The 22682-nt window shown below is 55.7% G+C and overlaps 2 protein-coding genes across 7 annotated transcripts in view; one reads left to right on the top strand and one right to left on the bottom strand.

The window, feature by feature from the left end:
• Positions 1 to 1052: 1052 nt before the first annotated feature.
• Positions 1053 to 8657, top strand: ATP4B (ATPase H+/K+ transporting subunit beta). The gene is made up of 7 exons (XM_045482649.1): positions 1053 to 1691; positions 2386 to 2514; positions 4320 to 4433; positions 4545 to 4744; positions 5598 to 5654; positions 6892 to 6990; positions 7543 to 8657. Exons 1-7 carry the CDS (start codon positions 1580 to 1582, stop codon positions 7702 to 7704), a joined length of 873 nt encoding a protein of 290 aa, XP_045338605.1. The 5' UTR covers positions 1053 to 1579; the 3' UTR covers positions 7705 to 8657.
• Positions 8658 to 8830: 173 nt separating this feature from the next.
• The window catches only part of TFDP1 (transcription factor Dp-1), a 40456-nt gene continuing 26604 nt past the window's right edge, over positions 8831 to 22682 (bottom strand). For 3 of the 6 annotated variants that reach the window (XM_045482629.1, XM_045482618.1, XM_045482640.1), the window contains exons 4-12: positions 21247 to 21353; positions 18404 to 18525; positions 17116 to 17281; positions 16631 to 16774; positions 16043 to 16111; positions 14264 to 14415; positions 13409 to 13575; positions 12663 to 12738; positions 8831 to 9944 (exon numbers count right to left, since the gene is read on the bottom strand). In XM_045482629.1, the coding sequence (XP_045338585.1) occupies positions 9797 to 9944; positions 12663 to 12738; positions 13409 to 13575; positions 14264 to 14415; positions 16043 to 16111; positions 16631 to 16774; positions 17116 to 17281; positions 18404 to 18525; positions 21247 to 21353 (1151 nt within the window). In that variant the 3' untranslated portion in view covers positions 8831 to 9796. Of the gene's footprint in view, positions 9945 to 12662; positions 12739 to 13408; positions 13615 to 14263; positions 14416 to 16042; positions 16112 to 16630; positions 16775 to 17115; positions 17282 to 18403; positions 18526 to 21246; positions 21354 to 22682 lie in introns of all 6 variants that reach the window. The other 3 variants (XM_045482602.1, XM_045482596.1, XM_045482611.1) reach the window with 1 other exon arrangement.

The raw sequence follows: 22682 nt of genomic DNA, 5'->3' as shown, positions 1-22682 counted from the left end.
TTCTTTTTGTTGAGACTATTTTTTTCTTTGTTTCACAGGTTTATGATTGCTCCCTCAAGCATTTTTATCACAACTGCCTTAAAATCTCTGATTCCAACAGCCTTATCACTTTGATATTGGCACCTTTTGATTGCCTTGTTTTAATTCATTTTGAAATGTTCCTGGTTCTTGACTAAAATGCATGATTATCAGTTGAAACCTGGACATTTTCCTATCATTTAATCCTTCAGTTTTAGCTGGCTTTTTTTTTATTCCACCCCAGCAGCAGAAGGGGGTGGGCCCCACCTCTTTTCTGCCAGGTGGGGGAGAAGTCTGGGCTCCCCACATCGTCTGGAGCCCGCTCTTTGTGGGGCATCTGTCGCACGTTCTCAGAGCATGCTGTGTGGGAGCCTCCCTCCCCTGCCTCTCCTCCCCCCAGGCACACATCCGGAGGGCACTGTGATCATGTGTGTGCAGTTCAGCCCACACTTTCTCACATCTGGGACTCCAGAGACTAAATGTGGATGGTTTCTTTCAACGACTTCTGGAAAGGATTCACTTCTTGCTCATTTCAAGGACATGTCTACACTTCCCAGGTGAGGGTGGCATTTATTCTGTGGGGACGGTCGCTTCTCTGTCTTCAGGCCCCGGCGTCTGGGGTCCCAGGCCCATGGGCCGTGGGCAATTAGCAACCTAACGTCACTGTGTCTTACTGACCTGAAATCCCCAAGTTGTGAATGACAACAGCGTACGAAAGACACACAGATTTGGTCCATTAAAAAATTATGATTCCAAGCTAAAATGGTGCTACTCCATCTGAATCTTTGGGGGCTCATTTTGCTAACAAATGAAATCATGTTAAAGAAAATAAGTCAGAACAACTGAAAAGAGCACTTTTCATTATTCTTCTTCCAAATGAAACCGTCAAATTTGGCCACAAGTGTCCCCTCAGAGGGAAAACCTAGAGGGGACAGCAAATGAAATCCTAGGTCCTTGGGTACAATACCTGTTATTTTAATCAGGCTTTGACTTGGATATTTGTGAAAAGTCTTCTGTGGTACATTTGTCTCATGGCAGCGGTAGGTACCCCGGTGAGCAGATGTCACGGCCCCAGCTACATAAACCGCCAAGGTCTCCTGCCTCTGGTCCTGCGTCAGGGTGGTCAGGGGGCCTGCAGCCCTCTGGGCGGTCAGGCCGCCTTGGCAGGTCAGCTCACTCAGAAACTCGGCCCTGGGACAGGCGGCAGGCATACCTACAGCCCGGTGATTCCAACGTGCTGTCAGCCCACGCGTGCCCCGGACATCACCAGGGTCCTAAAGCCACAGGCACAGTCCACCAGGAGCCCCCGCTGGGTCAGAATCTGCATTTCAACAAGGTGCCAGGGGCCAGAGCAGACAAGGACTCGGCCAAGGGCATCCGGAGAGGAGGGGTGGCGAGGTGAGGAGGCATCTGATAGCCACTGTGTTTGGATAGCAAGGCGTGATCACCGCCCTGGTTCTTTCCCCCGAGACTTGACCTTCAGGGGAGGAGACTATAAAACCCACAGGCCACCTTTCTCCCCTCAGGCCAGGTGTGGGGAGCTCCCTGATCCGCAGGGGCGATGGCGGCGCTGCAGGAGAAGAAGTCATGCAGCCAGCGGATGGAGGAGTTTCAGCGCTACTGCTGGAACCCGGACACTGGGCAGATGCTGGGCCGGACGCTGTCGCGGTGGGGTGTGTGCCCACGGGGACGGGGATGTGGTGGGGTGGGGGGGTGTGCCCACGGGGATGGGGACGTGGTGGGGTGGGGGGGTGTGCCCGCGGGGACGGGGACGCTGTGCCACCCAGGCACCCAGGACCCAGGAGGCTGCCTGTCTCCAACCAGATAACCCAAAGGCCCATTTTGGCTCCAACGCCTCCCTGACAAAGTGGGATCATCTGAGAGCTGGCCGCAAAGGTTCAGCCACAGGCTTGAGAACAGCATTTTTAAAGCTATGCTCCTAAAACTTACGATTTTTATTTTTTTATTTAAAAAACTTTTTTTCATGTTTATTTATTCTGAGAGTGAGACATAGCACAAGTGGGGGAGGGGCAGAGAGAGGGAGACACAGAATCCGAACAGGATCTGGGCTCTGAGCTGCCAGCACAGAGCTTGACGCACAGTTCGAACCCACGAACCGTGAGATCATGACCTGAGATGAAACTAAGCCAGATGCTTAACTGACTGAGCCACCCAAGCGCCCCAAACTTACGATTTTTAAAGACTGTTAAGGGGTACGGAGCACCTCTTGGGTGAGGAGAACGTTCTAGAACCTGACAGACGTGATGGTTGCACAGCACTGTGTGTGAATGCACTGTGAACACCACTGCCTTGTGCACTGAGGTGGTTAAACCTGCAGCTTTACACTGCACACCCCCCTCCCTGCAGTATGGATCAGCCTCTACTACGTGGCCTTCTACGTGGTGATGACCGCAATCTTTGCTCTGTGCATTTACACACTCATGTGCACAATCGACCCGTACACACCTGACTACCAAGACCAGCTAAAGTCACCAGGTAAGGGGGGCTCATGCCCGGACCCCAGGACCCAGTGCGTCAGGCCACATGCAGTCCGGGAGCCCCGGGCTCAGAACACAGACCCTCAGGAACAAAGCCCAAAGAGGCAATCAGGAGGGGCCACTCATGCCAGGGCCCAGGGCTCTGAGGGGGACACCCTCCCATCCCCGCTGGGGCCTCAGGGCTTGGAAGGGGGACACCCTCCCACCAGGGCCCCAGGACTCTAAAGGGGACACCATCCTGCCCCACCCTGGGCCCCAGGACTCTAAAGGGGCCCCCCCAGGCATGGATAGCCCCTCAGCTTCTTTTGAGGACAGTGGCTCCAGGTTATGGTCAGACTTTGGCTGTCGTTTTAATTGCTAAAACAGATTTGTTACAGGGACCATGTTCACATCGCTCACTTTAGATGCCGACAAAGGTGCACAGGGCCCGTCTGGGAGAAGGCACCGAGCAGGGAGGCTGGGGCCAGAGGAAAGGGCTTGGTGGGAGGAAAGGGCTTTTGTCTTGCACTGGACGCACGTCTGCACCGAGGCCTCTCCTGTTACCACGTCCACAAACACGAGCTCGGTTCAGAACACACTGTTCTCTAAGAGCAGCTGGCCTGCCGTCCCGTGTGGGGAAGGACGCTTGGAACGAAGGACGAGCCCGGTGTCCGGAGTCACCTCTGGACCTAGCCCAGCTGCCTGCACAGACCAAACGAGAAAGGGCAGGGGGAGAAAGGGGAAGAAGAAGTGAAGGAGGAAAACGCACTTTCCAGCACAATTATGGAGACGCTCACCACTCGTGGGTGGCGTCCCTACACTTCCCACGGAACAATAGCCCGAGAAATGCCCAGCGGCCACACCGCTTCCTGTGGGAGGAAAGGAAAACCCAGCAGTGAGAGCTGGGGGGCATGTGTTCCCCCAGGCAGGCCCCTCCACCCCAGGGATCTTCAGAAAATCCCTTCACCCGGCATCACAACACCACAGTGCTCTACTGGGCGTCGTTTTTAGAGCCAGGCAACAGGTAAGCTCACGGTGGCCGCAGAACAGAGCGTGATGCGTGACACACGTGCTTCGTCCAGAGCCCGGGGGGTGGGGGGGAGCAGCCACCACTGACACGCACGAACAGGCTGAGAGTGCCAGCAGAGAGGACCCTGTGCATCGTGCCCACGCTCCCCTGGGTCAGATCCTCGCCAGGGTTTGACCTGAATCTGCACACAGACGTTGCGCCCACAGCGTCCACGAAAGGACAGAACACCGGCTGACGTTATCTAAAAAGTCCCCACGTCAAAGGGGCCAGCTTCATTCACACAGGGAAACAGCACGTGGTATCTGCGGACGGTTCGATGATGACACACTTACAACCGCATCGGGACACGGAAGGAGGAGAGTGGAATCTGGGTGGTGGGACCCCATTTATCCAATTTATGGCACACACAGGGTCGCGCGTCTGACACTCACAGAAGCGAGGACGCCCAGCACACAGGCAACCACTGCCACTCCCTACACGTGTGCATCCTGACTTTTTGTACAATTAACATGTTGTCAATTGCTTTTAATCAAAACCAGTGAAGATTTTTCAAATGTGTATTCAAATACAACTCCGCCTAGCGTGGTTCCGACAAGTCAGGCAGGGCCCCTGCGGAGCCACTGTTGCGGAGGACAGGCAGACACTGTCCCCTCGCACGGGGGCCCCTGAGGACCGCAGCAACCCACGCTTGGCCGCCAGGCCAGACAGTGGTGTGTGGGAATCTGCAGCACGTGGCTGGGTGTGACCAACACCTTGGGGGGAACTGAGTCACACGTGTCCTGCTCTCTTCCCAGGGGTGACCTTGAGGCCAGATGTCTACGGGGACAAGGGCCTGGACATTTCCTACAATGTTTCTGACAACAGGACCTGGGTGGACCTCGTGCACACCCTCCACACCTTCCTGGCAGGTGAAGTTTAACAAGCTTCCAGCCTCTGCTTTTCCCGCTTCCAAGACAATTTCGTGGAGGGGCCTGGGCTGTGCCCCCCTCCAGCCAGCCCCAGTGCACGTGTCCCCGCAGGCTACTCACCAGAGTCCCAGCAGGACAGCATCAACTGCACCTCCAAGGAGTACTTCTTCCAGGAAAAGTTCATGGCCCCCAACCACACCAAGTTCTCCTGCAAGTTCACAGCAGACATGCTGCAAAATTGCTCAGGGCTGGTGGACCCCAACTTCGGCTTCGCAGAAGGAAGGCCATGCTTTGTGATTAAAATGAACAGGGTGAGTCCTGAGGGCCCCTGTGGAGACGGCCGTGGCATGGAGGCCGGGGGTCTGGCCCTCACGTGACCCACATGCCCCTGTCCACGGTGGCGGGGCTGGGACACGCACCGCTGCCCCCTCCCGCTCTGTTCCTATGCTCAGCGTGCCCTGAGCTTCCCCCCCAATACGACCTGAAAACAGCCCACACAGCAGCAGCACCTCGACACTGGGCAGCAGAGTCCAGCTCGTGTGCACAACAGCTCAACAGCAGCCAGGCCACATACAGGTGCTGGGAGGGCACCCGGACACAATCCAGAGCAGAGGTTTTCAATATGGGCCAGGGACCCTCTGCCAGGCATGAGGGAGGCTGGACAGGCCAGTGCGAGAGCTGCAGGAGAGCACAGCCCATGCAGCCTCGGTGCAGGGGGACGGGGACATCCCACCAGAGGCTGACAACGGCAGAAGGGCCAGGGGTGTCTGCCCCATACTGGGCGACAGGTGCGGTCTGGGGACTCCCCACACCTGCCCAGCGCTATTTATCTCCCTTCCCGAGAGACGGGGAGGCCATCCTGGGTCCCTGCTGGGTCTCGTCACTGCCTGGCAGGGGAAGGGCGTGCGGGGAGGGCAGTACTGCCCTGGGCACCAGGCACAAGGAGGTACATCCGAAGGCTGAGACCCCAGGAGGCTGAAAGAGCGTGACGTGGGAGCAGCACAGGTGAGCTGCGGGCGGCAGGGGCAGCTGCCGTGCCCGCTCCAGGGCCCCACGGAGTACCAGGGAGTGGCTCTGCGGGCGGTGACAACGGAGCCCCAGGCCGGACAGGCCCCTGACACACACAGCCGGCGGGAGAGCTACAAGGACGCCCTTCCCTTCCAGATCGTCAAGTTCCTCCCCAGCAACAGCACGGCGCCCAGGGTGGACTGCGCCTTCCTGGTGAGTGCGCGGCCGTGGAGGTGGAGCCACTTCTCCCCAAGCTCCTCTCAGCCGCCAGCCCAACCGTCCGGATCCACAGTCACACCAACCGTCACAAACCATCACTTAGAGCAGCTTCATTAAGGGCACAAAAACCGAGTAAGAAAAACAGTGTATCGTTGTTACTGTTCTGCTTCCAGAAGCGTCTGGAACAGTACATTACTAAAACGCTTCAAAGTATTTGGTGGCAGTTTAGAAAAAACCGAGGTACCTTTCTACGTTTTTTTTCTCTTATTTACTTACACGTATGCCAGGTGACCAACAGCCATGGATGTTTAACAGCATACGTGTTCGGGCTCCTAAGAGTTGGCATGAATTCACTCCAGTTTTTCTAAAAACCAGCTTTTTAAAAATTTTTCATTTACCTATTTTGAGAGAGAGAGAGAGAGAGAGAGAGCACGTACACAGGGGAGGGGCAGAGAGAGAGGGAGAATCCCAAGCAGGCTCCACGCTGTCGGCACAGAGCCCAAAGCAGGGTTCCATGTCACAAACTATGAGACCACGACCTGAGCCAAAATCAAGAGTCAGACGCTTAACTGGCTGAACGCCCCCCCTCCCCCCGCCTCCCACTGCAAAACCAGTTTTCAAGCACAAAAAAACAGACTGCTTCCATTCATCATTATTTTCTAAAGCTTGTTTCCCTGGCGGCTGCGACAGGAGGCTCCCTTAGGGCAGCGCCTACCTCCAGGGCCTGTCTCTTGTGGGCGAGTCCCTGGCTCGCTCTGGGCCCTCCTGTAGTCACTCAACCACACATGTAGGCCAACCTGAGCTTTAACAGACACCAAAGTGTTCTCCATCTGTGTTCTGATGAAATCCAGCCACCCGCCAGGCAGTTCGCAGACTCTGACAATGACGAGAAACGAGAAAGCAGTGCTTACCCCAGACTGTCACGCAAACTTTTGGCCAGTTTTGGCAAAACCGGCCCACCCAGCCTCTCGGCTTTCACTCCCGTGTACGGACAGACCAGCACATTCTTCACTCTGATAGGTCACCAAAGTGACCTTAGTTTGGCAAACTAATAGGTTATGTGCCCGATGGGATCTCAGTACTGATCCTAAAGACCAGATCTGGTCTCTGGTAACTGCACATGAACTGTTTGCGTGCACACACACACAGACAACCAGGCAGGACACACACAAGCTGCACGCACATGTACCCAGCTCCTGCCTCACCCAGGTGGTGGCCTCTCTGTCCCCAGGACCAGCAAAAGGACGCCCAGCCCCTGCAGGTGGAGTACTTCCCACCCAACGGCACCTTCAGCCTCCACTACTTCCCTTACTACGGGAGCAAAGCACAGGTAGGCCTGCCACCAGCCACAGAACCGTCTCAAAGTTAGCAACGTGCTTGGCGTGAGGACAGCCATCAACATTCACCTGCACCGCAAACCAGGCTGCCTCAGCCCATCCTGACCACACAGCTCTCTGGGCACTTCCCAAACCCACCGCCCGTAACTACCGGAAAGCACAAGGCTCTCACACAAAACATAAATATCAAACCTAATTCTTCTACCTTCTGAGCACTTCCCAAATCCTGTTGGGACACCACATATCCATTTTGAAGCACTTCCTCCAAGTCTCTTAATTTTTCCTGTTTTATTTTTAAACTAATTTTCATCAAGTACAATTTGAGGCCAACTTTGTCACTGGTGCTGTCTCACCCCCCAGACCGACTCTCCTCGTTCCTACATGGAGAGAGACCCCTCTATCCCTGTGAGTTCTGGCACACAGCAGAGCGTGTGAGGGCAGCCATGCTCAGATAGGGCAGGCGGGCACCGCCTCCAAGCAGCCCGCCCGGATGTCTGCCATAGTTTCTAACTCTCGCTTCCTCCCGTCTTCCCACATTGTTCTAGCCCCACTACAGCAACCCTCTGGTCGCTGTAAAACTTCTCAACGTTCCCAGAAACACGGAGGTCCTCATCGTGTGCAAGATCCTGGCCGATCATGTAACATTTGACAACCCCCACGATCCCTACGAGGGGAAGGTGGAGTTCAAGCTCAAAATCCAGCAGTAGAGAGCAGGGCGCCCGGCCGCCAAGCACTGGAAGCCAGCCCAGAGCCGCAGGCCGTGACCTGTAAGCACTTAGCACTGGAGTCGACAGCTTCTCGCTAAGTCTTCTCTGCTCCTTGACACAGAATTCGTAGTGAGGATCAAAACGCTGGGCCAACACGGTGACCCCGAGGCAGTGGTTACCCACTAACGAGACCCAGATACTCGCCCTAGGCGAACTTCTCTCTCCTTACTGTGCCTCAGCTTCCCTGACCTCTGCGATCTCCTGGGACCCACGTCAGCAAGAAACGCCTCACGAGGACGGACGATCGGAAGGCTTGCTTTTAAAGACACAATTCCTACCCTGTACAAATAAAGCACATTAAAGTCACACTTTGCTCTACATACAACAGTCACGTCTTTCCTGATAAGGGGAAAAATAACGAAAAAGTCACTTTTTCTTTAAGAACCCTCTTCTTAAAGTTTCAATCCCAAGTCAGGGAAATCAGACTACACTGGGGAGCCAGAGCTCTGGCTGGTAAGGAGAGGTGGCGAGCGGGTGGTGGGTGGGGCAGAGCAAACCCCAGAGGGAGTCAGGGCGCTGCGGTCGCCAAGGGGCACGCCTCCGCCTCTGCCAGCTGCTCTAGAAAAACCTGGAGCATTGTGGCCAAACAAGCCCCCTGTCCCTGAGCAACCCCGCCTCCCACCCTAGTATCGCATGCGGCCTGGTGTCTTACTCCCATGCAAGCACCCCACACGTTGTCTGGGGGTCCCGCCCACACACAGCAGGCAAAGGGCGCCAGAACTCAGTGGCCCCCTGGCCCTCAGGGCAGTTGAGGGAAGTCATGACCGGCCAGAGCAGGCAGGTGGCCACATCCACCCACGGGACTGTGGGCTCCCTTGCAAGGCCTGTGGCTTCAAAACACTGGTGGGTTTTCTCAGCTGGTTCAAGTTAAGATGGTGAACTGTCCTTTCTTCTCTGACGATCTTTTTCTTTCTGAGACTCAACAGCCCAGAACCTGTCCCAGCTCTGAGGACGCAGGAGGAGGGTGAGGGGCGCTCTGTGCGTGGCCCAGTGACTGTCCTCGCTCAGCGAGAAGACACATGCTGCAGCTTCCGCACAATAATCGTGAATTAGAGGAACACGGAGCTGGTTTAAAATGCCCATGCGCGTTTTATTAATAAAAACTAACAGTGCCGAGTTAAACAAGTCAAACAATTAAAGTCTCTTTATATTCCATAAAATATTACAGAAAAGTTTATTTGTGTTTCAATAAAAAGACTATTGTTGTAGAACAGGCAGCTAACAGCAACTGTGCGGTTAATGGTTCTTTGTGAATAAATTTTAAAAGGGACTACTGCCTGTCCTGAAATTCCGTTTCTTTTTATAAAAAAAGAACTATTAAAAATGATTGACAAATTTTGAGTTAAAAAACTGTTAGAACATTCTCTATATTTAATGTCAACTTTATCGTAGATTATAGGAAGATGCTCATGAAACAAATACGACGTTTGTTTCCGTTTGCGTCTTTAGACGACAGACGTGTAGGTGTGTAAACAACTATATAGTTAAGTCTGCAGACGCTGCCTGTGAGAAATCAGGCAGGCCTCACCGCAAGCCGCACGCCGCTCCAAGCCCTCCAGTTTTCGTAGCTGCACCAGCACGGCAGTGAACTTTTACCAAACAAAACAAAAACAAATAAAGAACTTCGCAATTTGCTGCAACATAGAGGAAAAAAAAATGAACGAACTTGATGGGAGTCACACAGTCAATATAATTTAAGGGAAAATAAAGTCCTAATACAATTCGTGGCCCAAGGCTGAAGAGCAGGGCTCGGCCGGCACCGTCCGCGGCTGCCGGCGGGCTGTGGGAGGAGGCACACTCAGCAAGAACCAAGGGGCAAAGTGAACTCTGAGCTACAGACAGACAACGCAAACAAGATCCTGGACAGCAGAGAGAGGCCCTGTGTCGTGGCCAGCGCCCCAGCGCGCCCCAAGCCCCCACGGAACGCAGCCCTCGCCCGCTCTGGCGTCTCCTCGGGAGGGGCCAAGGAGGAACCCAGCCCACACCAAAAGCAGTCTCTCCCGACGCGGACTGTGAGGGCCGGCCGTGGGTGTCAGTCCTCCTCCTCATTCTCATTGAAGTCGTCGTCCTCCTCCTCATCCTCCCCGACGTATGACACGGGGGTCTCCACCCGGGAGCCGCTGTACTGGGACCCGCTGGAGCTCGTGGCCAGCACGCCATCCGCACCATTGGTCAGGTCGCTGCGGGAACGAGGAGACAAGGCGGTCAGCAGCATGCAGTCTGAGTGGGGCGCCCCCACGTCTGCTCCCGCCGAGGTGGCACTTCACCCCAAGCCCCTCCTCAAGACACAGATCACCGCACACATGGCAACGCCGGCAGGGCCACAATATCTGTCAGGACATCACAAACCAAGCCCCGACGGGCTCAAACTGGAAACCACAGGTCCTTCTTCCAGGCCTTGTACTTGTGACCTCCTGGATCTCCAGGAGGGAGGGGACAACAGGTGAGGAAAAAGGGGCCCCAAAAAGGACATGGAGCCCTCCAAAGCAAGGCATTCTAGATGGCAGCGCACGGGGGTGCCTAGCGAGTTGTGTGTGCACGTGTTATGTGCATGGCTATGTATGTGTGTGCACATGTATGCACGTGTGACTGTATGTGGTTGTATATGCATGTGCATAGTTGTGTGTGCACATTTATGCACGTATGTGGTTGTGCGTGGTTGTATATGCACGTGTGTGTATGCATGCATGCATGTGGTTGTGTGCACGTGTATAAACATATGTGGTTGTATATGCACGTGTGTAGTCATGTGCACGTGTGGTTGCATATGTGCATGTGTACTGCCTTGCGATGGTATATACATGCACTTGTGTGTGCGTGCATGTGTAAAGGACACCCCAGGCCCGCACTCCACCACCACCACCACCACCACCCCCTGCCCTGTACCATGTGGAGCCCTGGGAGCAGAGCTGTAACAGATGAGTCTCACACACTCTGCAAGCTGAACTTCCAGGAACAGCCCCCAGGACCCCACACATTCTACCATTTCATGAAATGGCACTTTCTGAAGGCCAGTGGGGTCGGCAGGGCAGGGAGCAGGGGCGCAGAGAGGTGGAGTCACAGGGCTGAGTGCTGGAGGGAAGCAGGGCTGCTCAGACGTGCGTCTGGAACCCATCTATGTTGGCACTGGGCCCTGAGAGTCTCAGCAGGGGACATGTAATCATCTCTGGCTGTCACATGGGGTGTGAGGGGGGTGACTATTGGCACCTGGGCCCAAGGGTGCCACCAAACACATCAACAAGGCACCGGGCAGCATGCAGGACAGTCATCTAGCCCCAAATGGCACCAGTGCCTCAGGCAAGACCCTGGCCTAGAACAGAGAGATTTTAAAAACTGGGGTCCTGAGGAAACACCTCTGGGTTCAGGCGGCCCCTGGCACAAAGTGGGTCAGACACAAGGCAGCAGACACGGTCCTGGGGCCCTGAAAGGTGACTGCCCACACCCACTAAGAGGTGCACACACCCGTGTGACCTGCTCAGACACTTGTTGTCAAAAGTCACTGTGATTCCTTGGTATTTGGGTCTAGCAACAAGAAAAGTATCCTAAGAGACATCAGACACTAAAGGGATTCCAGCCTGCAACGCAGAGCTGCACAGAGATCCCCCAGATTCTGGCCGGTCACCTCCCGCAAGCATGCGGGACTCGGGTACCCCTCCGCCACCAGCCTAGAAGGCCTGCAGCTGTCTTGAGAGCACAGGACGTGGGGGCAGAGCTGTGCAGGACACGCGTTTTAGGCAAGGAACGACTGCCGAGGGCGGCTCTGGTGGGCCAGCGTGGACGGCTCTGGCGGGCCAGCATGGACGGGGCCCTGAGGGCACTGCCCCCACCTCTGCCCCAGGCCAGAGCTGGGGCATGGCGATGCTTTTCTCTAACGCGCAAGCAGACATGCCCCTCGCTAGTTAGGATTTGTTCGCACGGTGCGATGAGGACCATTCATCATTATGCTCTTTGACAAAGGATCCCCACAACTGGGAAACCCAGCCTCGCAAACATCAGAAAAGGCCAAAAATTTAGCCCTAAAGCTGCTTCAAACTGCAGCCTCTTTTCTAAGTGGGAACCACCCAACTGCCCAGCAAATTACTGCGCTTTTGTAAACGTCAGGCTGGTGTTTACGTTGGTTTTTCTTCTGAAATGGTAATGGCTTTGCTTCCCTCATGTAAAAGCTGATGTGAGTCTCTGAAACTTTAATCAGTAAAAACAATTTCACAAACATGAAAAGCTAAAAAATACCCAAATTCTGCCTCTTGCAATAACTGGTTATCAGCATCGCAGACTACTGCACACACGCACACACACGCACACACGCACATGCACACAGGCAGAGGGAGGGAGCTGACCTCCACCTAACCCTGACCGGGGCCAGACACCCCACCAAAGACTTCAGTGCAGGTGCCACAGAACCCAGGAGTCGCGTGATGGCCACAGAAAGCTACACTGTCCTTTATCAGATCAGATCCATCCCACTTGGTTGAACCTACAGACTGCTTGTCTACCTTATATTTTAAAAAATTTAACATTTATCATTATGTAGGACTGACAGAAGGTAATATGGGTAACGTGTAACCTAATATACCGTGAAAGTTAATAAAACCCTGTTTTGTCAATACTTAGAGAAAAAATTATATTAATCTTTAAAAATCTAAGATAAATACCCAGGAACAACATAATTCTGTTCCGTGGGACGGCTGGACCAAAGACTAACACCCAATGGTTTAAATAATAAAGCTCCTTTAGTGACACACAAAAACTACTACAGTAAATGGCAAATTGAAGAGAGCAGGGAACAAAATTCTGTGCACATTGTGGCCCCAAGTGTGTTAAGAGGCAACAACAGGGTTGTGTTGTGAGCTGTGCCTGGCCTGCGTGTGGGGTCCCGCCCTGTCCAGAGCCGTGGTCACCTGGCAGAAAGCCTCGTGCCGTTGGAGGTGGACACCGATGTGACGAACACCCCTCCGATCGATCCCTGAGCCATCTCTGAGAAGAGAAGAAAACGCAGCAAAGGTCACAGGTGGAGGCTCGCGCTGCAACCAGGCGGCCACTGGCCGGACGGCCGGTCCCCCGAGCACCTTCCTCCCCAAGAGGGACCGTGACTGCCGGCTTGAGTGGGTGTGCCAGAGTGTAGCCAGTGCCAGGGACTTGTCCAGGGCCCCAGGGGGCGGCAGGCGCCCGGCGGTCCAATCCAGCCCAGCACCTCTGGGGGACAGCCCCCGCCACAGCTCTTTCACCACAAAGCCCCTTCCCTCTGTGGCCATGGCCCTGGTGCTCAGCAGAGAAGTCCCCAGAAGGGAAGGCAGTGGGAGGACCAGGGCTCAGCTCACCAGGCACACAGCTCCTCGCCCCTGAGTCAGGAGGAGGCCACGCTGGGTCACCTGGCAGGGGGCACCGACGGCCCTCTGGGGGTCGGGGGGGCCGTCCTGCCTGCGAGACCTCCAGCCCCACCCCACTTGCACCCAGAAGGTGAAACCCTCACTTAGCACCTTCATCGCGTCAACTACACCGGCAAAGCCACAGCACACCGCTGTGGCCTCCCCATGCCACGCTCCCCCTACCCCCACAGCCCCAGCCCTCCCGCTCAGGCCGTCCCTGCTCTTGCCAGACGTCCCGGGCTAGGGTGGGGCCCCCGTGGCTCGCGGACATGACTGACCTGTCACGTAGGGCTCCAGTGCCTTGGGCACCAGGCTCCTCGCTGTCTTCAGGTCCTGGGCAGAGCAGGTGCCAGATTCCAGGCCGCAGGCCATTCCCATGCGCTTCAGCACCTCAACGTCGTCGTGGATCTCAAACGTGTTGTCAAAGTTGAACAGGTACTCGAACCTGGGGACAGTCACCCCCAGAAAGGGAGTCACCTGCCATCTTCAAGACAGGGAGGGGCAGGAGTGGCTCCAGTCCCCTCAGAGGGAACGCCCCTCACCCCAACCTCACTTGGGCCCCTTTTCATCTGCTGTCCTGCCAAACCCACGGGCTCCACTCTGCGCTGCCCGCAGCACCCCTCCCAGTGAACGCGCTCTCTGGATGTTTAAACAGGTGTGCTAGTAACAACACCTCAGACTTTATCTGTTTCCCTTTTATGTATTTTTAAAATGTTTATCCATTTATTTTGAGAGAGGGAGAGAGAGTGTGAATGGGGAGGGGCAGAGAGAGAGGGAGAGAGAGTTCCAAGCAGCTCCCTGCTGTCAGCAGAGCCTGATGCAGGGGCTCAAACTCGTGAACCCCAAGATCATGACCTGAGCCGAGACCTAGAGTCAGACGCTCACCCTACTAAGCCCCCCAGGGGCCCCTGTTTTCCTTTTAAAAGACAAATGTTTATAACCAGGGATGTGAGAAATGAGTCTGTACCTTAATTATGCTAAAAGACTGTACTTAATAATCAGAGTTGGTACTTGTACAAACGAGCAAGCAGACGCACTCCGTCTTTCCTAACTGTGAGGGTGGCATCCTCCACTCCGACCTGAGCCTCAGCTGGGACCTGGGGGGGTGGGGGGACCCTCCGGGGACTACCTACTTGTCATTGGAAATGCTGCAGTCGATGACAGTCTTCTTGCTGGTGTTGACGATGATGAAAGGCAGGTGGATGACCGAGTTTGGGGGGGGCGGCCGGCTGGCTTGCTGCTCTGCCTGGCGGTTCCTCTGCACCAGGTTCTTGAAGGCAATTTGCTACAAAAGAGGAGCCACCGCCAGCCGCTCACACCAGCTGCCTCGATCTAAGGCCTTGTCCACAGGAGTCCCCGACGACCCCACCCCCGGCCGCACAGCACAGAAACAGGGGTCGGCCCCTTGAGAGGTCAGAGAGGACAGTGGGCGGGGGGGGGGGGGGGGGCGGGGGGCATCAGGGCCCAGCAGAGAAAGCACACCCTGAAGAAAAGCACACACCCCGAGGAGAACAGATGCAGGCACTCACACCTCTAAGACAGAAACATCCCCAGGACCGGCCTGTCCCCTGTATGCATCCACCCCAGAAGGCAGACATGCAGCCACACACCCAGAACCTCCCAGAGGAGCAAATGCCAGCACACCACCGGGGCAGGGCTCTCTGGGGGCACAGGTGCTCAGCCCCAAAATGACAGCACCTTCAGGATGACCCTCCCATTGCTGTGGCAGAAATCGCCCCTCCCTCCCCAGCTGGCCTGGTGCCTCGGTGCTCACCAAGCAGAAGGATGAGGGCGGGGGGTGCTGCTTTCCCGCCTTCCTGCCCAGCAAAGCATTCCCACCACAGGAGACCTCCTCTGGGGCGAAGGAGACACCGAGGCTCAGGTAGGGCGCCCCCACACCCAGACCGCCCAGCGGGACAATACGTACAGCCTCCGCCGTGGTCTGCAGGTGCGGGGCCAGCAGGCATCCCAACCTCCCTGCTGGCCCCTCCTGGACTTTTCCCTGTTCAGAGATCTCCCAACCTCAGCTGCTGGGCCTGTCTGTCCTGAGACCTCCCTACACTTCCCCCCAGGGTCCCAGGGCTCCCCCACACCCTCCAACCTGACCACAGGGCCTGTGGTCTCACTGCCCTTGGGGTGCAGGGCACTTCAATAAATCACCAAGTTATCTTCCCTTTCCTGACCACCCAGCACTTCTGTGGCAGCTGACCTCCCTGCACTGGACTCCCCCCCACTCCCAGGGCCCAGCCAGACGGCCCCAGCACCACAGCCTCAATCCAGGGACTGGCCACCCCTCCAGCAAGCTCTGTTTCTCCTTCCAACCCAGAACAGACATCTCCAGGACCTTACAGGGACGAGGGCCCTACCTGTGGACATCTCTGCAGGTGCAGGAGACGGTGCCACCCACCGACCACGGGTGCTGACCTCTGACCCACACTCGCCATCACACCCCAGAACGTGCTTCGTACCTGTCCTAGGGAAGGCTCACGTGCTACCCTCCAAAGTGCATCCCTCCTGCCACTTAGACTCTGTGACAACCAGCACACACACTACACGTTTGCTCACACGCACTCTCTCTGGGAACAAGGCCCACGTCTAGAGTTCACTTCCGCGACGCCTGTGCAGGAGCCCAGCGGGTGCATTCAAACTCTCAAAGCAGAGATTTCATGAACGGGATCCCTTCCTACCCACTGAGGACCTGCTCCGAGGCTGCGGGCAGTACGACCCTGCTTGAACTACGTCTCCTATTCGTGCGCCTGTGACTGAGTCCGTTAAACAAGGTGCATGACACACAGCGCTCAGGACAACACTGGTGAGCCGTGTGAACGCGCCCTCCCGCCCTCCGTCCTGCGCGTGAGCTGGCCAGGACACCATGTGGGCGCAGGGGCGCTTGCTGCGAGCAGGGCCGTTACCTGCAGGATGAGCTCCTGAAGCTGAGACTGCTTCTGCTTTATCCTTTCCAGCCTCCTCTGCCGCTCCACCTTCAAGACAAAGACCACACTGTCACAACGCATCTGACAGTGTCCCCGCAGGACAGGCCTGCCAGGAATCTCCTGGCGGGGAAACAGTCTAGAAGGGACATGCCCGTGGGATGGGACACAGGGGCGTTTCTTCAGTCTCAGAACAACACACCCTTCTCTGTCTTCTCTCGTTTTCTGGACACGGTTGATATAAAACTCAAATCCCACAAGCCAGGACTCAGAATTTACCTCCGCTGGGTGCACCGCCCTCGACTGGGCTGGGGCCCCCAGAGCACAGACGAGCTGGATGGGCCACACACCAACATCTGGCAGGCAAGCGGGAGGCACGGGGAAGTGGCGGACCCCTGGTCCAGGCAAGGCACACACAACACCACACCCCGAGCGGGCACCCCCGGAGCATCCACAACACCAGAACCCGAGCAGGCACCCACGGGGCACCCACACAAACGTCTGCACCAAACACGCTGCTCTGGGGTACACCTACAGGGCACCATGGAAAATAATGGGTCAGCCACATACCTCTAGATTCTGACATTCCTGAGCCGAGTTGGTGGGCAGACCAATCCATTTGATCTCCTTTTTCTCCTTAGAGATGATGTTCATGGCCATCAGCACATTTAAGGCGTCATAGACTCGTCGTCTTATGTTCTTCTGGTCATAAGCCTGGAGAGGGCAGAGCAGGAGTTTTCCAGACCATCCAGAACAGTTCCCAGGGAAACACCTCAACAGCAGACCTGGACACACTCAAGATGGTACCCAGCAACCCGCCAGCGGTGGTGAGTCACTCACTCCTCGCGTCCCCACAGAATGTGAAGGGAGAGTCAGAGCCCGCACACGACTAGATCTGGGGTGAGAGGGCGCCGCGCCCCAGGTAGGTCAGGAACACTCTTCAGTGTGGTTCTCTGACTCGTGTGTGTGTGTGTGTGTGTGTCTCAAATTGCTTCAGAAAACACCAGCGGGCGCTGTGAGACAGCAGGCCTCCCCACCACACAGCGCACACTCACAGATTCATTCGGTAGGATGTGGTTGTCGGCGGCACTGAACTCGGCAACCAGCTCGTCAGCCACCTCGTTGTAGGACGTGGTCCCCTTCCTCTGCACCTTCTCACAGACTTTCATGGAGAAGTGTCGCAGGCCCTTCCCGTTCTTCTCCCCTTTCCGGTGCCGCTTCCTTCAAAACACAGAGGAATGGCAGCGCCCTCAGCACCCTCAGCATCCGCATCGCAGCAACGCGCTCACCCACAGGCCCGGCAAGCGGGGCGAGGCCGAGCCCCCACGCGCACACCCAGGGACCTGGCTCATCTGCAGACTGCTGCGCACGGTGATGGGGCCGAGGCTCCCTCCTCTAAGGGCCAGGCCTCACACATGCGTCGGCCCCTGGGACGGGCGGACGCCGGATGTGCACAGACGCACTGACACCGCTGCTTAAGAGCACATCAACTGACACAGGGATGGTGGGCGTTTCACTGCAAATTTAAGAATTCGGGGGGAGGATGTGAGCTTTCAGCCACCGACACGGAAGGCTGGAGGGCACTTCAGACTGGGGGGAACCCAGCACTCAACTTAAGTCACCACAGCAAGGAAAGGGTGGCTCTGAGTTTCTCAATGGATGATTCAGGGAATGATGGTTTTTGCTTTAGGACCAATACAGACATAATTCCAAAAGTCTTTGTTTTTAAGGAAAGTCACAGAGCTGACCTTCAAGTACAATCGTTTTCTCACTGGCTGCCTTTACTGGAGGAAAGGGTCAAAGTGACAGTGTGGTGGGACCATCCAATGGGGTGTCACCCGTGGAACAGCCGAGTTACAGCGTTGCAGCGGGTGAGGCTGCTTTGAGATCCGTGCTCCCTAGACGCTACTTTGCGGTGTAGACAACGGAAAAAGCGTCAAAGTTACTGCAGCGTGGAGAAGCCAGCTTCCTCCTCTTCTTCCGCCAAGAGCTCCCCACCCTTTACAGTGCAGCATCCCCCGAACCATGGGGGCAGGGGCGACTCCCCACCCTTTACAGTGTGGCCCCCCCAAACCATGGAGCAGGGGCAACTCCCACCCTTTATAGTGTGGACCCCCGAACCATGGGGAAGGGGTGACTCCCCACCCTTTACAGTGTGGACCCCCGAACCGCGGGGCAGGGGCGACTCCCCACCCTTTACAGTGTGGCCCCCCCGAACCGTGGGGGCGCTCCCCTGCAGCCAGACTTCTCCTTTTTGAGGAAAAGCGTGCCCTGACTTTGGCTGTGGCGGCCGGCCCGCGTGGCCCAGAGAGCTGGGGGTACAAGTCTAGGCAATGTGCTCACCCGGCAGACCAAGGTGAGGGGTCTGAAGGCTGGTTCTGTGAGACAAAGTGAGTGTTAGGGGTGTGTGGGCTTCCTACCACGATAGTGTTGGGCGCTGCAGGTCTCTGAGGCGTACCAATTACCTACAGTCAAAAGAGACAATTCAGAGCACAATCAGAAATCTCCCACACGTGACCCTACCATTCTTACTCCCCATCATCTCCAGCTACTGCTGAGTCTCTCGAGCCACGAAGATTGGGGAGAACACGGTGTGTGAGCAACACCCAACGGCTGATGCTGTAGCCACGGGCGCCATTATCTCACTCGGGTTCTGAACCGTCGCTTCCCTCAGCCACCTCAGGCGTCCTCCCCGTCCAACAAGAGCAGCAGAAAACGCCCCACCCGAGGAGGCCGTGCTTAATGGTGGTTGACGTGGTTAACAGTGGGGCGTGCCACGCAAGCCTCAGGGAACGCCCCCCATTCCGCTTGCCCTAGTTTACTTTCCCCGTCCTTTTCATGACATGGACAAGGGTGAAATTCTGTCTTCCAGGCGTGAAGTCAGGCCAAAACGCAAACAGAAAAACTCTCAGAACAGAGGGGTCACAGGGCAGGGCTCACAGTGCCCCACCAGCCCATCCACGTGTGGGAGCCTCATCCTGGCGGCGGCTTGTGGGGGCCCCGGCACCCCAAATAGTGCAGGGCAGGGAGGAGGGAGGCAATTAGCACTGGGAGCAAGTGTGACCCACCCTGCACGCAGGGCGGCTGAGTCTGAGCGCCCCACGCCATCTCCGCACCAAAGGAAGGGGAAGCCTGGTTTGTCTTTGACAAGGACTTAGAATTTGGCCCCATCCATTAATACGCAAATATTCACATGGGGGACACAGTCATTGCTGCATAGAGCCCAGTAAATATGTCCGTTTTCCAGGATCTTGTACGAGACTCCACCCACACCAAGAACGGTCAGAACAGTACCTCCCAGTTTCTGCACAGACAAGAGCTTAGCAACACGAGGACACTGTCGAACGAGTCAAGGTCAGGCACCAGGTGCTGGGGCACCAGGTGCCAGGGCAGACCTTTGTGGGGACAGGTGCAGCCTTAGGGACTCACCAGGCCCACCGTTCAGGCCAGGGGGATGCTTCCTGCACTCCTTCTTAGCGGGATGAATGTGCTGTGGCCATGGGACAAGTCTCCTGTCAGAGCTAAAGACTCATCAACCGTAGAAAGAAAAATGCTCAACTCAATTTCCTTCTATTTTAATTCTCATTTCCAATAAAGTTTCATCACAGTGCTTTCCAAACTGGGGACCACCCTTGTTCAAAAGCCATGAAATCAAATAGCAAGCTTTCTGAAAAAAAGAGGCCAAGACAGAACAAATCCCCAGACAGGAGATGTGCCTTGTGAACCTTCTGTTTCTGTTAAATGAATGCATGTGTTCACGGGGCCCTAGGTCACTGTGGAGAACGTGCTTTAGCCATGGCTCAGGGTTGACAGTTTGGGAAACACGGACACCTGTCACTCATGGCTATTACTGGACACGTTTTACAAGGACTTGGTTCGTTACGCTCTCAGGAGAGCAGATTTAGGACACCAGCGCCCACGTGGACAGGCAGGAGAGTCACAAGAGGGCTCCTGACATCTGGCCTGGGCCCCACAGCCGGCACCCTCGCCCTTTCCCCTCCCTCAGCTGGACCTCTCGGTGCATCTATTCTACAATGAGAACACAGCAGGTGCGCTGAGCTGCTCACTGTGAGCATGGCCTCACTGGGGGAAAAGGAAACTGTCCTTGCTCTGCCCCACTTGTCTTAACCACTCTCCCGGAAGCCGTGCCCATGGGCACTGCCTCAGGCGGGGCCGGGGCAGAGCCCCTCGAGAGCCTGAGCACATTCACATCACATGAAGACAAAGCCTGGGCTCTCGGGTCACAATGTGCCAACCCTTTCACCATCAACCCGCTGGCAGATGAAGGTTGAGGGACGCCTTACAGCGTGTGAGCTGTAGCTCCGAGCGCTGGATCTGCCAAGGAGGAGTTACCATCATTAGCTCCACCTGGAAACAGCCTGACCCAGACTGGGACTTAACTCCCAGACTGACCAAGGGTGAGGCACCGTTAGAAAAATCCTCGTTAACTCTCCTCCATACTATGCGCCCTGGCCGTGAAAGCAGAACTGATCCTATAATTAAGAAGGTTTCACAAGCTGAAGCTGCTAGAATACGTAACACCTAAAAATAAAATGAGTTACAGAATAAAACATAGAGTAGAATATTTAACTTATATCAGAAAGACATTTATTAAAAGGGTGTGATGAACCAAAAATGGTCTAGGACTTCGACATACTATTGCTTTGAAAAACCCACAGCAACTCTGCTAGAAAAGCAGTCACGCTTCACTGACAGGGTAAGTGACAGGGCACATCCTCAGCTGCAGGGGACGCTCACCCAGAAGCGGGCACTCAGGAGGGCAGCGAACATCCTGCTCTCCATGCTGCTCACGCCCAGGATTAGGGCTGCTTCAGTGTGACCAGAGCCCCGTGAGCAAGGGCCGAGTCCCATAGGGGATCAATGCGTGGGAGGCACCCAGCATGGTCCCCAGAACAGGGACACACCTGTCCTGGCACCTGACGGCCCACAGAGCCCTGAAACCACTGCGGGCTCCACAAGGACACCACCCTCATTTCCCAAGCAAGGGAGTGATGTACCCTCTGAGCTTGTGGGGCAGACGCAGGGCCCGAGCCAGGAAAGCAACACACTCCGCAGGTACATGCTCCTGAAGCGTGAGGCAGGTGGCCATCCCAGCGCTGTGGGCACTCGAGAGGGAGCGCATCTCCGTCCAGAACCCGCCAGCCCGCCAGCCCAGGGCCCCTTACCACTTGCTGTGCAATGTTGACATTGGACTGTCCGAACGTTTTTGGCAGGAGCTGCTTCCCCAGCGTGCTCACCGTGGAGGGGTGGACGGCAACCAAGGACACCACGCCTACAACACAAGGAGGTAACAGGTGAGGGCCCGTCTGGATTAAGGCTGCAGGGGACAGCTTCAGGATGATGATGCTTCCAATCAGATTCTTACCTTCCCTACTTTTATCATTTCCCATCTGTGGGTCAATTGCAGATCCCGCTACTAAGTTGAACCCTTGTCCGTGTGGACGTGACCACCAGTCCCTCCTGGGTGCTCTCATGTCCCTGGGATGGGGCTCAGCCCCAGGCACATCACCAACCTGCCCTGAGCCCTAGGGGGCTGCCTGCTCACCTACAGAATGTTCCAGGGGGACTAGAGAGCCTGGGAGAGCAGCTCTAAAAGCCTACAATTCTGCGACAATTATAGTCTTCAAATTAGAAGCCACTATATTCCAGCATTTCACTATATGTTTGCAAAACTAGTTTAGAATTCTAACATTCTTTTTCCTGGAGCAGTAGAGTCAAGTGTCTGTTTCTAGGAAGAAAAATGCCCCATGAGGATGCTGCTGCCTCTCTGAAGACACAGTCAGTCTCCTCACAACGGAGGGGGAGGGTACATGAGGAGACAAATCCCCTCCTTCAACAGGTGTTTGCAAAGAGTTCTGTGTGCCTGCTCTGTCCTCGGTGCTGAAGACACAACAGAGAATAAAAATGGTAAAACATTTCATTTTACATATTAAATAAGAAAATCAAATAAAGCAGAAATATAAAAACTCAAAATGTAAAAAATAAAGCCCTGTGGTGCTGGCATCGAAGGCAGAGAGAACATGAACAGGAAGCAGTGGCCCTAAAGGAGCCCCGGGGCCGTGGGGGGGGGGGGGGTTGAGGGCAGGGTGAGCGTGGTCCTTACAGACAAGGGCCTGAGCGTGCCAGGAGAAGAGCCGCCTGGACCCCAGTCCCTGCCACACAGGGAGAGGAGAGCTCTGCGCTGGTCATGCCCCGCACCCCTGGCCCCTGAAGCAGAACTGCCTCCTGTGGCCACCGAGGGCAGGTCTCGCACAAGGCGGACTCAGATGGCGTTTCTTCATTTCACGGGCTCTGCCTCATGACAGCCTCCAAATAACAGTAAGACACAGTCTTCAATCCAGCCTGGTCTAAGTTTCATTTTTGAACCTTTTACAGTCCACACGCTTTAAAGAATAGACTCCAGGGGTGCCCAGGGGGCTCAGTCGGTTCAGCATCTGACCTTAGCCCAGGTGATAACCTCACGGCCCGTGGGTTCGAGCCCCGTGTTGGGCTCTGTGCTGACAGCTCGGAGCCTGGAGCTGCTTTGGATTTGGTCTCCCTCTCTCTCTGCCCCTACCCAGCTCATGCTTGCTCACTCGCTCGCTCTCAAAAATAAACATTA

This window comes from Leopardus geoffroyi, chromosome A1 (assembly GCF_018350155.1).
Source record: "Leopardus geoffroyi isolate Oge1 chromosome A1, O.geoffroyi_Oge1_pat1.0, whole genome shotgun sequence".
Classification (NCBI taxonomy): domain Eukaryota; kingdom Metazoa; phylum Chordata; class Mammalia; order Carnivora; family Felidae; genus Leopardus; species Leopardus geoffroyi.
This window is presented reverse-complemented; position numbering and strand designations above follow the sequence as displayed.